At 39.5% G+C, this 17,659-nt stretch overlaps 1 protein-coding gene across 1 annotated transcript in view; it reads right to left on the bottom strand.

Moving 5' to 3' along the window:
* Positions 1-17,659, bottom strand: part of LOC126284571 (CD2 antigen cytoplasmic tail-binding protein 2 homolog) — an 88,504-nt gene that overhangs the window by 44,197 nt on the left and 26,648 nt on the right. The window contains exon 3 of the mRNA XM_049983589.1: positions 17,082-17,248. Coding sequence (XP_049839546.1) covers positions 17,082-17,248 — 167 coding nt within the window. The remainder of the gene's footprint in view (positions 1-17,081; positions 17,249-17,659) is intronic.

The raw sequence follows: 17,659 nt of genomic DNA, 5'->3' as shown, positions 1-17,659 counted from the left end.
ACAAATTAAGAGACTTAAAACAATAAAGAATCTGGAGAAGATGGCATAAATGCAGAACTACTAAAATCTGCTGGTCCTAACGCTATAACAGAGATTACTCAACTAATAAGACATTATCTGGCAAACTGAGAAAATATGTGAGGACTGGAAAACTAGCCAAATTAATCCATTGCATAAGAAAGGGGATAGAACCGATGTTAATAATTACGAAGGAATCTCTCTCTCCCGATTACATACAAAATTCACTCACAGTGTTTACTTGATCGAATCCAAGCACAGTTAGAACCTAAAACTGCTGAATACCAAGCAGGCTTTAGACCAATCAGATACTGTTAAGAATTTGTTCTGAATTTAAAACTAATCCTTAGGTGCCAAACGACTTCTAGTAACAATATTGTACATACACTTGTGGATTTTAGAAGAGCCTACGACTTAGTTGATCATTTATCTCTTCTCCAAATTTTAGAGGAACAAGGACTAGATATTAAAACTATAGCACTGATTACAGAAACGTTAAGCAAAACTAGCTCTGAAGTTAAATTCATGGGGGAAATTTCTGAACGATTTGTTATAAAGAATGGTGCTAGACAGAGAGAGGGACACTCCCCATTACAGTTTAACTGTGCTATGGAAAAGGCAATTACAGAATGGTGAGAGCAAAAGTCGAGTCAAAATATAGTTCAATCAATCAAGTTAGTTAGAAGAGATATTAGAGTAGACAGCCTCACCTTAACAGATGATCTGGCAATTTTAACTACTGATAGTACCACAGCTCAAAATCAAATTGAAATTCTTAAAGACGTCACAGAAAAAGTAGGGCTACAAATTTAATAATAATAATAATAATAATAATAATAATAATAATAATAATAAACCAAAACAAACCCAGAATATATGACATGAAACAAACAAGCACCAATGTTTTTGAACATGTAATATGGAAAAATGAAAAGGGTTTCTTAATTTAAATACTTAGGAGAAATCGTACAAGAAAATGGACTGGAAAAAGCTGCAAACACAGTTCGCTATCAAAAAATGGCAACTGCGTTAATATTAACACAAGATATTTATAATATAAAATTAACTTTTTAAATTCAATAAACTTGGGCATTACAGCACTGTATTCAAACCTGAATATCTTTGTGGAGTGTAAACTTTAATTTTAAATAGAAAGTGGGATATTGAAGAAATTTGAAAGAAAGAAAGAAAGAAAGATTATTAGGAAAATATAAGGCCCCAAAATTACTAGTGGAGAAACTTATAGGCTGAAAAGTAATAAGGAAACAGAAGAATACACAGGTATACAAGGTGACATGAGATAACAAAGACTTAAATTTCACGGGCACATTAAAAGAATGGCACCCACTAGGTTGACAAAACAAATAGTAGAATTCTATGAAAACAGAAGAAAGGCCAAAACTGAGCCAATTAAATGGATTCCTGTAATTAAGGAGGATTGTAACGTAGCCAGTATAACTCAGGCAGACATTAGAGACAGATAGACATTCAGACAAAATATATGTGATCGGAAATTTGGTAAGTGGGAAATTAGAAAACAGACTGAAACACCTTGGTCTGATGAAAGATACTTCATTCTGAAAGGATGAAACAAAATTGGACACAAAGGAAAGCCAACCATCAAAAGCGACACTGACTGATTGTACCTCACCCATTTGTGAATAATAATAATAATAATAATAATAATAATAATAATAATAATAACCTAATTTTAGAATTACAAGTTGTATGTGTCAGCTACTGCTTGCCAACGTCAAAAAGTAAGTTCATTTAACAATGAAGCCAATTTTCAGGTATTTGAAACTGACTGTTTTGTACTTATTATCTTAACAACGAAAATAATTTGAATGCTAAGTAATTTATTCAATAACAGCAGCAGTAAGTGAAAAAATATAGTTTTCTATGCCTACAATGGAATGATCACATAGGCTCTGCCATATGTAAAGAATGTGGAAGACTTTAATTCATTGGTAGAATACTACAGAAATGCAGTTAGTATACAAAGAAGACTGCTTACAAAATCCTCATGTAAGCCACCGTAAAATAGTGAAAATGGTGGGGGAGTGGGAGAGGAGTAGGGGGGGGGGGGGAATTCTCAATATAAATGGTCACAGGTTTATTTGACAAATGGGAGAGCGTCACAGAGACACTCAAATAACTGAACTGGTAAATGGTTGAATGTAGGTACAAACTATCCTGTGAAAGCCTAATCAGGACCAGTATTAAGTGATGAGTCAAAGAATGCACTATATCCCTCAATGTATCGCTCCCATATGGATTCTGAAAATAAGATTAGATTAATTACAACATGCCTAGAGGAGTTTAAGCAATAACTCTTTCAGCACTAAACACATGAATGGAGCGGGGAAAAAGCTCTAATTAATGGGACAGCTGAAAGTACCCTCTGCCATGTACTTCACAGGGTTTTGCAGAGTATGGATGTAGATGTAAATGTATTGCTTTACAGAGCAACGTGGCACAGCACAAATAGATTCTGCCTTCTTTGTGCAATGCAGTTGATGTGTGGCAGAGGTGTGTCCATCCACTAGCCACGCTCATGGTACACTTTGTTCACAATTGGATAAATTAAAATAATTAAAGAAAGAACTGAGCAAGTATAAGCACGTCTAGAAGTACAGAGTAGTTAATTTGAATAATTGTAGTGAAAACTGCAATGTGATCACAGTAGTGGTTCATGACATATTGAAGTGTTAATTCACCTGATCGATCTCAATTCATGTGTGACAAAATTAAACAGTCTCTATCATTGTCGCAGAGTGGAGCACTACTGACAGAGATAATACAAGTCATTAAGGCAGAGATGACCCGTCAGCCTTGCCACAGTGGTAGCACCGGTTACCGTTAGACCACCAAACTTGAGCACTGTCGGGCTTGGATAGCGGTTGGATAGGTGATCATCATATAAAACTCAAATGGTCTTCCAACCTGTCTCATTTGTTAAGAAAAACTGGCACATAAGAAGAATCACATTTGGAGAGGCACTTAACAACCAAACGTGTAGTTTGGGAGTAAATACTCCGCTAGTGATATAAGAAAAAGCTGTTCAGGGACTTCAAATGAATAAAGAAAAATCAAGTTCGATATTTAATAACTGAGCACAATCTTTCAAGAATACTAATCTTGCAACTTTGTTATAAGTCAAGAGATTGGTAAGAGAGGAAAACCATACACAGGCAGTGAATACATAAGAAGTTGTTTTTTAAGTGCATCCAAAGAGCTGTTCCATAATTGTAAGTACAAGGAAAAATTTCACTTTATGTGTAGTTTATTTCACCTGTGGATCCTAAATAATAGCTTTTAGGATTGCTGCTACTCAAAGGTCAAACATGTATTTTTAGGATTGCTGCTACTCAAAGGTCAAACATGCGTGAGGATACTGCAAATACTGTCATTGTATGCTTGAACTTTGATAAAATTGTTTCAATTGCAACAGACGGGTCAAAAAGTATACGGGAGAGAGAAAATGATTTGCTTCTCTTTTCAAGGAAGGAATAAGCCACGAGACATTAGTTTATCATTGCATCATTTGTCAATAAGTGGCTTGTGCCCAGACATTCCCGGAAGGAACTGGCAGTGTTATGGACCTAGTCATTCAGATGGTCAACACAATAATGGAAGGTATGTTGATTTACAAGAGGATACATTTTAGTGTTTCACTTCCTATTACCAGAACTTAAAATATTCTCCTAGAAAAGGGAATTGACTATCCTGTATTAACACAAGCGCATTGGATCCAAAAATTCTGTTTTAGGGTAGACATTACAGCTCATCTAAATGAGCTGAATCATAAACTACAAGGGAGTGAAAAACAGTCTTTTCAGAGTTAGAAGACATAACTTAATTTGAAAATTAATTGTGTCTCTGGCAATTCATTTCCCAAGTATTCTGAAATATCGGCAAGAAAATAACTTAAACATGAGAGACACTTTCCTGCAGAGGTTTCAGGAGTTCAGCAAAAACAAAGGGTCGTTAGCCTTTGTTAAAAATCCACTCAGTGCTCCCCTTGATACTGAAACTGGCACTTTTGAAATGCAACTGCTAGAGCTAAACAGCAAGGAATAATTGAGCTCCAAATCTGAGTGTATTAATGCTGGTTTGACACAGTTAGAGAGACAAAAATGTGATATTAGTTCATGGTACAAATGGTCTGCTCTGATAGACCTAGAGGAGGAAGACTTGGTAATTTTTAACACCTGAAAAAGTGTTACAAACTCACTCCATCTGTTAAAAAAAACTAGCATTTGCTGTTCTGTCACTTTTCAGCTACACAAACTCATATGAACAATCATTTTCAATCATGAACATCATAAAAAGTAAACTGACAAACCACATTATTGACAAGAACCTGGAATCCTGCCTGATGTTAAAAACAACAACATACGAAGGAGACATAGCCAAACTTTTCAAGGAAATGGTTTCTGTACAAATTGTAAATAGCCTTTTGCTCCCTGTATTTTACCCCTGCCACCTTCAGAATTTGAAAAAGAGTATTCCAGTCAACACTGTCAAAAGCTTTCTCTAAGTCTAAAAATGCTAGAAACAGAGGTTTGCCTTTCCTTAATCTTTCTTCTAATGTAAGTCGTAAGGTCAGTATTGCCTCACATATTCCAATATTTCTACAGAATCCAAACTGATCTTCGCCGAGGTCGGCTTCTATCAGTTTTTCCATTCGTCCATAAAGAATTCATGTTAGTATTTTGCAGCTGTGACTTATTAAACTGATAGTTCGGTAATTTTCACATCTGTCAACACCTGCTTTCTTTGGGATTGAATTATTATATTCTTCTTAAAGTCTGAGGGTATTTCGCCTGTCTCGTCTATCTTGCTCACCAGATGGTAGTTTTTTGTCATGACTGGGTCTCCCAAGGCCGTCCGTAGTTCTAATGGAATGTTGTCTTCTCCCGGGGCCTTGTTTCGACTCGGGTCTTTCAGTGCTCTGTCAAACTCTTCAGACAGTATCATATCTCCCATTTCATCTTCATCTACATCCTCTTCCATTTCCATAATATTGTCCTCAAGTACATCGCCCCTGTATAGACCCTCTATATACTCCTTCCACGTTTCTGCTTTCCCTTCTTTGCTTAGAACTGGGTTTCCATCTGAGCTCTTGATATTCATACAAATGGTTCTCTTTTCTACAAAGGTCTCTCTAATTTTCCTGTAGGCAGTATCTATCTTACCACTAGTGAGATAAGCCTTTACATCCTTACACTTATCCTCTAGACACCCCCGCTTAGCCTTCCTGTCGATCTCATTTTTGTGTCGTTGGTATTCCTTTTTTCCTGTTTCATTTAATGCATTTTTATAATTTCTCCTTTCATCAATTAAATTCAATATTTCTTCTGTTACCCAAGGATTTCTACTAGCCCTCATCTTTTTACCTACTTGATCCTCTGCTGCCTTCACTACTTCATCCCTCAAAGCTACCCATTCTTCTTCTACTGTATTTCTTTCCCCCATTCTTGCCATCTGTTCCCTTACACTCTCCCTGAAACTCTGTACAACCTCTGGTTCAGTCTATTCAGGTCCCATCTCCTCAAATTCCCACCTTTTTGCAGTTTCTTCAGTTTTAATCTACAGTTCATAACCAATAGATTGTGGTCAGAGTCCACATCTGCCCCTCGAAATGTCTTACAATTTAAAACCTGGTTCCTAAATCTCTGTCTTACCATTATATAACCTATCTCAAACATGTCAGTATCTCCAGGCTTCTTCCATGTACACAACCTTCTTTGAAGATTCTTGAACCAAGTGTTAGCTATGATTAAGTTGTGGTCTGTGCAAAATTCTGCCAGGCAGCTTCCTCTTCCATTTCTTTCCCCCAATCCATATTCACCTACTACGTTTCCTTCTCTCCCTTTTCCTACTCTCGAATTCCAGTCACCCGTGAGTATTAAATTTTCGTCTCCCTTCACTATCTGAATAATTTCTTTTATCTCATCACACATTTCATCAATTTCTTCATCATCTGCAGAGCTAGTTAGCATATAAACTTGTACTATTGTAGCAGGTGTGGGCTTCGTGTCTATCTTGGCCATAATAATGCGTTCACTATGCTGTTTGTAGTAGCTTACCCGTTCTCCAATTTTTTTTATTCATTATTAAACCTACTCCTGCATTACCCCTATTTGAGTTTGTATTTATACCCCTGTAATCACCTGCCCGAAGTCTTGTTCCTCCTGCTACCGAACTTCACTAATTCCCAATATATCGAACTTTAATCTATCCATTTCCCTTTTTAAATTTTCTAACCTACCTGCCCAATTAAGGGATCTGACATTCCACGCTCCGATCCGTAGAATGCCAGTTTTCTTTCTCCTGATAACGACATCCTCTTTAGTAGTCCCCGCCTGGAGATCCGAATGGAGGTCTATGTTACCCAAGAGGACTCTGCTCTATACAAAGATAAAGGCAATCATGGTGATTGCAATCACTACCATGAAATTTCACTGCTCAAAATCATTTGGAATAGCATTTGTCCATGTGATGCTGGGCAGAATGGAGGAGCTTGCCAAGCATGTGTACCCAGATTTTCAATGTGGGGTTTCAGCCACACCAATCTACTACTAGTATGGTCTTCACACACACTGGTGAATTCAGGAAAAATGCCACGAACATAAGGTCCCACTGTTCATTGTTTTTATCGAGCTAAATAAGGGATTTGACACAGTCAGTAGGGAGGGACTGAATATTTACTATTGAAGGCAGGGTGTCCTCCAAAACTCTTGAAGATAATCAGGGCTTTTCACAATAATATGGAGGGTGCTGTAATATTGGAGATAGCACATCAGATCCTTTTCTTATGCAAAGAGGGGTTTGTCAAGGCTGTGCACTCGCCCCTACCTTGTTTGGCAAATTCTTCCAATTACTCCTCTAAGTTGCTTTCGGCGAAACAAACCTGGACATCCATCTACATACCAGGTCTGATGGTGAACTTGGCAGCATCTCGTTGCTCAGATCCAAGCGCTATCATGAAGACTTATTTATAAGTAACCTTTTATCCACTGGCAATGCAGCATTCATAGTGCGTATTCAAGACAACCTTCAAAGGCTTAGGGACAAATCTGCTGCTGCATGCAAGCTCTTTCCCATGTTTGTGACTATAAAGAAGACAGTGATTATGGTGCAAGAACACACAATATGCCTGCCATAAGATTAGAAGGCTCCTTGTTAAATGAAGTTGACCAATTCTGCTACCTCGGTGTCTGAAGATCTTTCTCCAGACTATGAAATAAATGCAAACACGTGCAAAGCAGTGAAAACTTTCAAAAAGCTCCACACAAGAGTATGGGACACCAAACACCTTATGGTGACCATAAAAAATGCTCAACTATAGGGCATGTGCTCAGCAGTCTCATGCTGAAACCAGGGCGCTGTATGACAAGCAAGAGCAGAAGTTCAACACCTTCCATCTACGGTGCTTACAAAACATTCTAGGCACAACACGAAGGGGCCATGTGATAAACGATATTGTCCTGCAGCAGACGGAAGAAACTCTGCAAGGATGAAGTTCTATGGCAGAGCCCATCTCAATAAATTAGCGGGAAATTGAGCATGTAGACAGGTGCCTCTGATGAACCACTCTTTTAGGGTGGTATACACTTGCCCCACCATACCTTGGCGACATGTGGACTCTCCCACTGCACTTCTGAGTCGCCAAAGAAAATGCCTGTGTGATGCTACTTGAATCTTCTGTTAGGACGTATAGGCCACTAATGATGATAAGAATTTCTGAGCACTGACAAAGTTGCAGACTTTAACATTGAGAAAGTGGCAGCATCTACTAAACTATGCTGGCAGTGTAGTAAGAACACCTATTTTACCAGAATTATCTGTGATTTACAGGTGTAACAACTTCCCCAGATAATTATTTTTGTAGCACATTCATTTTCAGAATCAGATAAGTCTGAAAGGTGTGGATGCTGCAGTGGGACTTCAAAGATGCAGAACCAAGAAGGTAGATCTGCTGCACACTAGATCCATACACCCCTGCCCAGTTACAACTACAGCTTTCTGATACAGACAGTTTACATGTGATACATTGCTGGTTAGGTTTGGACTATCATTATTTCCGATCATAGCATATTAATATGTTTTAATTCATTTGATATGAAAGAAAGGAACATGCCAAATTCAAGTACAATGCAAGAAGGCAGATCGAGTAGGTTACACAGTCAAAAAGAGAGATGCAATTCATGTTTTGCATCTTGTAAGAAGCACCCACAAAGGGAAATGAAGGAGAAATTAGGCTAAAATGTAGTGAACTGACTAAAGAAGCATTGTGAATGGCTAACACTATGTACATACACAACGTATGTCGAACTAAGGAATGACAGACTTCATTAGCCACACTACAACTGCATTAGAAAATGATGATGAAACAAAAATAAAAACTTAATATCTACTAGGTGATTGAAAATACTTCATCTTTTTACAAACATTAATACACTATGTGATCAAAAGTATCTGGACACCCCCCAAAACATATGTTTTTCATATTAGCTGCATTGTGCTGCCACCTACTGGCAGGTACTCCATATCAGTGACCTCAGCCCAGTAAATGCCAAACAATGCCTCGTTTTGTGTAAGGAGCATAAGCATTGGACAACTGTACAGTACAAAAACACTGTGTGGAGTAACGAATCATGGTGCACGATGTGGCGATCCGATGGCAACATGTGGGTATGGCGCGTGCCCGTGAACGTTATCTGCCAGTGCGTGTAGTGCCAACAGTAAAATTTGGAGGCGGTAGTGTTGCGGTGTGGTAGTGTTTTTCATGGAGGGGGTTTGCCACCCTTGTTGTTTTGTGTGGCACTATCACAGCACAGGCCTACAATGATGTTTTAAGCACCCTCTTATTTCTCACTGTTGAAGAGCAATTTGGGGATGGCAACTGCATCTTTCAACACAATCGAGCACCTGATCATAATGCATAGCCTGTGGCAGAGTAGTTACATGACAACAACATCCCTGTAATGGACTAGCTTGCACAGAGTCCTGACCTGAATCCTATAGAACACCTTTGGGATGTTTTGGAATGCCGACTCCGTGCCAGGCCTCACCAACTGACATCGATACCACTCCTAAGTGCAGCACTCCGTGAAGAATAGGCTGCCACTTCCCAAGAAACCTTCCAGCAACTGATTGAATGTTTGCCTGTGAGAGTGGAAGCTATCAACAAGGTGAATGGTGGACCAACACCATAGTGAATTCCAGCAGTACCGATGGAGGGCGCCACGAACTTTTAAGTCATTTTCAGCCATGTGTCCGGATACTTTTGATCACATAGTGTATAAGAATACATTACTTAAATTTGACTATTCACATGAAAGTTTATATATTTTAAATGCATTCTCCAAGAACTGCACAGTTAATAATCACAAGATAGCTGAATACATTCCACAAAAATGCAAGATGTCCTGTGTCACCTAGTTTACCACAACTATAATTAGGTTTTTAGTTCATCTAGTGTTGCTGATTGATCGGGCATATAAAAAGCTGTGTCCATTTCATGTTACTTTGAATGTTACACCTAGATATTTAATAGAAATGACTACCTTGCAGCACGTCACTAATACTGTGTTCCAACATTACATGAACAATCGCCCTACAGTAACTCAACACTAACACTTTCCTGTACACTACGGAACAGTCAGCAAACAGACGCAGATTGTTGCTCACCAAATCCATTAAATTATTTTAGTACATGGAGAATAACATTTAAATACTTCCAGAAGCCAATAAACTCTCATTACTAAAATTTGAGATCTTAGTAACAATGAAGGAAAAAGATAGGCTGCTACTTACTGTAGAGATGACATATTAAGCTGCAGACAGGTATGACCAAAAGACACTTACACATTAGCTTTCGGCCACACCCTTGATCAGAAAAAGAGAAAACACCCCCCCCCCCCCCCCCCACACACACATATTCACACAAGCATGCACACCTCATGCACACTTCATGCACACATGTCCGCCATCTCTGACAGTTGGACCAAAATGCCGGCAACCTGTCATTTTTACTCAGGTAATTCATGTGAAAAAGTTTCCAAAGTGATTATGGCCACATGATAGAAACCAACAGACTTTGAACAGAGAATGGTACTTGGAGCTGGACACATGGGACACTCCATTTTGGAAATCTTTACATAACTCAATGTTCCAAGATCCACAGAGTCAAGAGTGCACCGAGGACACCAAATTTCAGGGATTGCCTCACACAATGGACAATGTAGTAACCAAAGGCCTTCGCTTAACGACTGAGAGCAGTGGCATTTGTGTAGAATTGTCAGTGCTAACAGACAAGTAACACTGCATGAAATAACTACAGAAATCAATGTGGGACGTATGACAAACATATCAGTTAGAATAGTGTGGTGGAATTCAGTGCTAATGGGCTATGGCAGCATACAACCGATGCAAGTGGCTTTGCTATCAGCACAACATTCTCTGCAGCACCTCTTCCGGGCTCATGACCATATCGGTAGGGACCCTAGAAGAATGGAAAGCTGTGATATGGTCAGATGAGTCCTGATTTCCATTGGTGAGAGCTGACGGCAGGGTTCGAGTGTGGCACAGATGCCCACAAAGCCATGGATCCAATTTTTCAACAATGCACTGTGCAAGCTGGTGCTGGTTCCATAATGGTGTCGATAGTGTGGGCTGTGTTTACATGGTACGGAACCAATCATTGACAGGAAATGGTTGTGTTCGGCTACTTGGAACCATTTGCAGCTGATGATATGTCACCAGGCCACAACTGTTTGTGAATGGTTTGAAGAACATTCTGGACAGGTCGAGCAAATGGTGTGGCCACCCAGATGACCCGACATGAATCCCATTGAACATTTATGGGACATAATCGAGAGGTCGGTTCCTGCACAACATCCTGCACTGGCAACACTTTCACATTTATGGACAGCTACAGAGGTAACATAGCTCAATATTTCTGCATGGCACTTGCAACAACTTGTTGAGTCCACAACACATCGAGCTGCTGCACTATGCCAGGCAAAAGGGAATCCCATATGATATTAGGAGGTATACCATGACTTTTGTCACCTCAGTTTATCAAACACAAATGTGGCAATAAAATTTTAAATAATGGCATAAATGGTTGGTCTTCTGGGCCCGAAATTTTTCAAAGTGGCTGCACAGTCTTCATCCTAATGCCTTTGACACATTTTGCTGTCAGCAGACACTTGTTTGTCCACTGTACTTTGTTGTTATAAATGGCGCATCCTCTTTGGAACTAAAGTTTTATTTTGGTGTTATTTTCTCATTTGTAGTGGGCTAAAGTAAAATTTTTTGTTAGAGAGTCTGTTCTTACCAGTCAAAAGTACAAAAAATTAACTGAAAACTAAAACAATACAAAAGTTCCCAGAATACTAAAAAATTCCCAGGTTTTCCCCAGATTTCCCAGTTATCCTTCGGCATATACATCTTGAAACTGCGAGCAGCACTAAGAAAACAGAATGAAACAGAAGGCAAAAAATACTTGTGTTTGCGTAAAATATTTGTTCAAAGGAACAAAAGGAGAGTTCTGTAAGAAGAGCAGTAAACAATTTAAAAAAGTTTGGTGATTACTGTCTTCCAATTACAATTAGCCAGAATAACGAGAAATGAGAATCTAGTACGCTACTGTATTTACGCAACCAGTAACAACTGAAAAACCAAGGAATAAACAACAAAAGCTGTTCATCAAATGTACAAGTTCCTTGACACTGTAATGTACTACTATCACTTCTTTGATAGCTACTTTGTGGTGAAATACCAATGTCGCCACACCAGCTGATCACCCTCCCCCCCCCCCCCCCCCCCCATATTTTTCGAAGCTAGTGCCCCAGGAATGATGTTGGGGTACTGGTGCTTGATTTGGTGTCCAACCCTTGTAACAACAGCCCAAAGAGGCTCTGGCATGGTAACACTTCTGGAGTCAATGCGAAACCCTCTGCGTCACTCGGTGCTGTCAGATTGTCTTGTGTCAGTGTAGAATTGATGAATCGGTGTTGTGGCAGTTCCTCCATGCTAGATACGACAGCTTCAATTGGTCTACAGAGACTTTTCGTGTTGACTGTCCTGGTCAATTTGAAGTGTTTGTGTCCCTCGAAAGTACCTTGTAGTCCCAGTATATGGTTGGTGTAATGGCAGGCGAACTGTATCATCTCAGAGATTGGTTTGTGATGCAGTATGTATGCCCTTGGGAATGAAAATCCATCTTTATCTGTGACTGACTGGTGAGTTTGCACGCAAACATCTCATGTATGTGCTGAGCTGCCATATGTTAATTCTGGTGTTGAGGTCTGAACTGTTGGCAGGCTTATGAGCTTCCCCAGCATTCTCATGTCTCCCCTGAGATGTCTGGTACAGAAGTAGCCTCTGGCACATCAAGACCTGATCTATGACTAATCAGATAACAATAGCCATGTGTATGTGGGAAAATCTGATAAATGGTGTTGGTAACAGCGTAATTGGTGTAAAAGCTTATCGACAAACTTTGCTGCGACAGCACTCGAGCCATGAGCATGCTCAAATTCTCCAGTCCTTCTGTAGATGTACGTTCCCTGGTGCACAAGTAATTTAGAACTGTATCATCTCTCTGCTCTCCACGCAAGGTACTGCTTGTAGACTAGCACAAATCCAAGATAGACAATACACTACAATCCTTGCTGGAAAGGCGCAAATCGGTTGTACGAGAGGTCTTGAGTCACAATCGTGTACAAAGCAGAACTTGAAATGTCTGGAAATTCATCAGACAGTTCGCTAACTGTAAACCTTCATTTGCATCTCACCGCCTGATCAACACGCTCAACGAGGCCTACAGTGGCGACACTTGCGACCTTGTCCACCTTCATCATGGACGTCTGTTCGTACTTCTTTAAATTTTCGACACCATTCCCGAACACTACCATCACTCATAACGTTGTTGCCATACACGTTGCTCATTCTGCGATGGATTTCCGCAGCACTACATTCTTCTGCTTGCAGAAAACTGATTACACTTCGTAACTCACATTTGGTGGGAGCATAGAGCGTAACAGCCATGTGTACACGGACGTAGCTCGGCTACGACTGACACACTGAAACTGAAAATGGCAGAGGTTGTGGTGGGGGAGCTGTGCAATCGCATGATGCTCAGGTCCGGCCCCTCCCTACCTCTTACTTGTTTAGATGGACGATCGGAGGTTGAAAAAAAAAACAGCCCTCGTATATTGTGCTTGTCTGAACTGTTGTGGTGAGTCATGATCTGTGGCATGTTGGAAGGAGGACATTAATGGTTTGTAAACTGCGGAGATCGTAAAATGTCTGCTTTCTACTGATGGTTGAAAGTGTTCAATGGGCATATAGATTGCCAATTTCCGATCAATGGCAAACCATTCTTTTTGTTGCAGTGTGAGGCTATGTGAATAAAAGACGAGTGTTTGCCACCTGCATTCCATCTTTTGCTGCAACACAGCTCCTATGATACTTTGACTTCCATCCACCATGATGGCCAATGGAGTGTTAATTCGTGGATGAGCCAATTGTGCCACTTGCGCCATACAATGCCCGATTGTGAGAAATGCAACTTCACTTGCCGGCAAGCAAGATACTTTCCAATGCCAGCCATGTGTTTGCCTGCAAGCAACATGGTAAACAGTTTCTGCTATCTTGCCAGCCTCAGAAGGTGTCATCAATAGAATTTTACCATCCCTAAAAATTGATGTAATTCCTTATAAGTTGTCGGTAGGGGCATATTCTTTACTGCCTTGACCCATACTGGCAGCAGTGCCATTCCGGCAGAAGAGGTGACGTACCCTAGGAAGTGCACTTCTCATTTCTGAATACACACTCATCAGATCAGGATTAACTATTATGCCAAATTCTTGCAGAGGCTGAAAAAGCTGCCACAAAGGGCACACATGTTCTTTGGCTGTTGACGCAAACGTGAAAATATCATCCGTGTAACAGTAGAAAAATGGCAGTCCCTTTAATACTTTGTGTATAGAATGCTGCCATGTTTGTGCAGTGTTTCTCAACCCAAAAGGGAAAAATTTGTACTGAACAAGCCTGAAACGTTTTTTTACTTTGATTTTTGGTATATCACCAGCTGATATCAGAATTTGCAAATAGGCCTTTGTACAGTCAACTATGCTAAACAACTGATCTTGGGCTACAGCACTGTTAAAGTCTGTTATGTTTTGCACCAGGCAAGAGCCAGGTATTGTCCACATACTGAGTGCTCTATAGTATCTGCACATTCGTTATGCTCCATCTTTCCTTCCCATCATGTGTAAGGGAGATATTCAAGGCCTGTCTGATCTACATACTTTCCATCTGCTTTCGGAGCTCTTCAAACCCGGCCTGTGCCACCATTAATTTGTCTGGTGGATGTCTCCTTGGACTATCTGAAATGGGCTGGTCTGGCATCATGCAGATGTAGTGCCTTGCTGACAGTCTGAATCCCCTCTTGGTAGTGAATTTGCAGGCGAGTGATGGGAACTCTTGTATTATCCCATCAAAGTGCTCATCCGCATATGCTGCAGTATGCAAAAAGCCCTCAATCCGTCAGACATCGTATTGTGTCAACATGTTTGCTGGATCTGAACTGCGATTCAATGTACTCATAATTAACCACCTGTTGACTAGATCTGGCAACAGGTCAAAAAGTGACAAAGTAGGGGGTCAGTGACATTTGCAACAAAGAATGTCCACATGGGCTTGAATGAAAAGCTGAAGTCCAGTGTCTATCTCTATTCTCCACAGGTTTTGATGGCCGTCTAATTTACTGTTGTGTGTCCATACTGCGTCAATATGATAGGCCTGACATTTAGTCCTTTTAGACAGACATCCACATCAGAACCAGAATCCACCAAAAAATTCTTGCTGGGAATGTTGTCGTTTACAAATAATGTCTGATTTACCCCTGCGTCAATGCTGCATTTGTCAACAGTCTTTGCACCTTCTTCTGTGGACGCCCAAGCTGCTGGTGTCTGACATTGGCATCATTTAATATACGCCCATGGCGTTTGGGGAACTGCAGTTTGAAGTACAGTAATCTGCGACTTCCCCAAAATGCCTTTGATACCAACAATATTGATCCATAGCCATCTCAGATATGCGTTGCTCATCTTTCTTATGCATGGTCCGCTTCTTGAGTGTGTGCTCATAATGGCATTGTACCTTGTACTGGTATTCCAATAATTTTAGATTCACGAGTGTAATTTGTTCCTCCAACTGTTCTACTCTTTGTTTTTGCATCGGCTCCTCTGTATGCTGTCCGCATGACTTGCTGAAGGCTTGTGTCAATTTTGTGCCTCTTCCTTGATCATTATTACTTTTGTTTCTGACTGTGGAGGATGGGAAACTTCCATCAGGCTATTCACTATGACATCTGCCTTCTCCACTAGCTGTCATAGCAACAAACTTTGATATGTGACTATTGTTTTGTGAATGTTCACAGTCAACTTGCATACAACAACATATAACATTGCACAAGTGCCTCCTTGGATGCTGTGTCAATGCTGCAATAGGACATCATATATTTCCTCTATCACGGTGCCTTCTAAATGTCTCATCATGATGATGCACTTATTTTTGTTTGTAAGTACGCCATGCTGTTGGAAGAGATGCTCAACATGCATAAACCCAGTTGTTGGGTAGTCAATCCACAATGGCAGAAGCTTGACATGCCACATATGATTCATCGAACTTTCAGCTTGACGAATAAGTTCCACTTTGTCTACTATTGTAGTTGTTTGTGCAGTGCATCATTCATTCATTCTCTTGGAGAAAAAATATATAGGTTGAATAGGTAAACTGCCATTTTTTAGCAACTGTAATAGAAATCTTTTATTACAGTTGCTAAATATGGCAATTAGCCTATTCAAATTGTATGTGTGCAACTACAGAAGGTCAAAAAAAAGAAAAGGAAAAAAGAAGAAGCCAAAAAAACAAAATATTCGTTTGCGACAAATCATGTCTGGGTCACCACTTAGGTTGTCACAATTAGTCAGAATAACCAGAATGAGATAATCTAGTATGGTACTTTCTTTAACGCATAGTAACAACTAAACAACAAAGGAATGAACAACAAAAGCTCTTCACCAAAAGTACAAGTTCCTTGACACCATAACACACTGCTCTTACTTCTCTGGTTGTTGCTTTGCGGCGAAATACAAATGTCACCACAGTTGCAACATAGATAATAGTAAGGCATATGCATCTTTAGCTATAGAAGTAAAAACAACCTTTTTTTTTTTAGGAACACTTTCTGTACAGAACCCACAATAAAAATATAATCTTGTCTGCAGGTGATTGCTGCACCTATGTGTACGTTAATAGCCTAGTACATGTTCAATGTTCCAAATAATGCCATAACAGTTTAGAGAATCATGCCAATAACATATAAATTTTAACTCACAAAAGCTGAAAGTTTTACCATGAATTACCGGACCTAATAACAGAAATACTACTGGTGATGCTACACCAGTGCTAAAACATGTTTTGTAAATAAAAAGAAAGATCAGGGCTCAACATCCCATCAACAATGAGGTCATTAGAGATGGAGCACAAGTTCGGATTGTTTCAAATATGGGGAAGAAAATCAGGTGCTCCCTTTCAAAATGCACTATCCCAAGCACTTGCCCAAAGTGACTTAGGGAAATCGCAGAAACTGTAAATTTGGACGCTTGGATGCAGATTTAAACTGTCATCCTCACAAATGCAAGTCTAGTGTTCTGGTTTTGGAAAACATAAAAAGTATTTTTCTGAAGTTGGTCATAACAGTCAACATTCATACTCTTCATTATCATAACCACAGAGCTAATTAAGAAATTTTATAGTGCCCTTCCTGGCCATAAATAAATAAAAAACATAAAAACACAAACACATTGCAAAAGAAAGAGCAATACGTGGTAAGTTTGGTATAGCTTTTTCTCTTTCTAAAAGAGCACTGCAGTAGAAGAAGAGCTGCACTACACGTCACACTAATTTAAATGAAATTCTTGGCAGAAAAATTTAAGAGATTTCAATTATTATTAACAACTTTATCACAATACCTTGACCCAGTCAATATTATCCAACCAGCTGTCACGAATCACCTTTCCCTCCTTCTTCCAGTGATAATTTCCTTGTGTATCAAAATGTCCCTCTTCTAACTCTTCTTTCATGTTGAAAGGTGTAATGCGTACATCTCCATCAAATGTCGCTGTTCCTTCTTCCTGACCTGCACACAGTATTACATTCACAGACCACAGTATTATTTGAAATTCTATGCTCAGGTAGTGATTTATAAACCGTGTAACACATCAGTCAACGAAATATGACTTCAAGGAAAACTGCAGCATCCTTTACAAGTAGTGAATTTGCTGCAACCAAAATTTCATTTTTAAGTGCACTTTTAAAGCCGACATTTGACATCATCTACAAACTTTAAGGGTATGAAACACTTTGCTTTTATTGAAAGATACTTCTAAGACATCATCACAGCATTTTGTTCTGTTGAACACATCGTAAAGTAACATTTAATAAGTTATAGTAGTCAGAAAGGTCTAGTTCATTTAAGTATCAATTTTCATACTGACTTAGGGTGTTATTTAAATAATGTTTTATGTAAGGTTTTTTAAAGAAGCGGAAA

This window comes from Schistocerca gregaria, chromosome 8 (genome assembly GCF_023897955.1).
Source record: "Schistocerca gregaria isolate iqSchGreg1 chromosome 8, iqSchGreg1.2, whole genome shotgun sequence".
NCBI lineage: Eukaryota > Metazoa > Arthropoda > Insecta > Orthoptera > Acrididae > Schistocerca > Schistocerca gregaria.
Note: the sequence above shows the minus strand (reverse complement) of the source record. Positions and strands in the feature narration are given on the sequence as shown.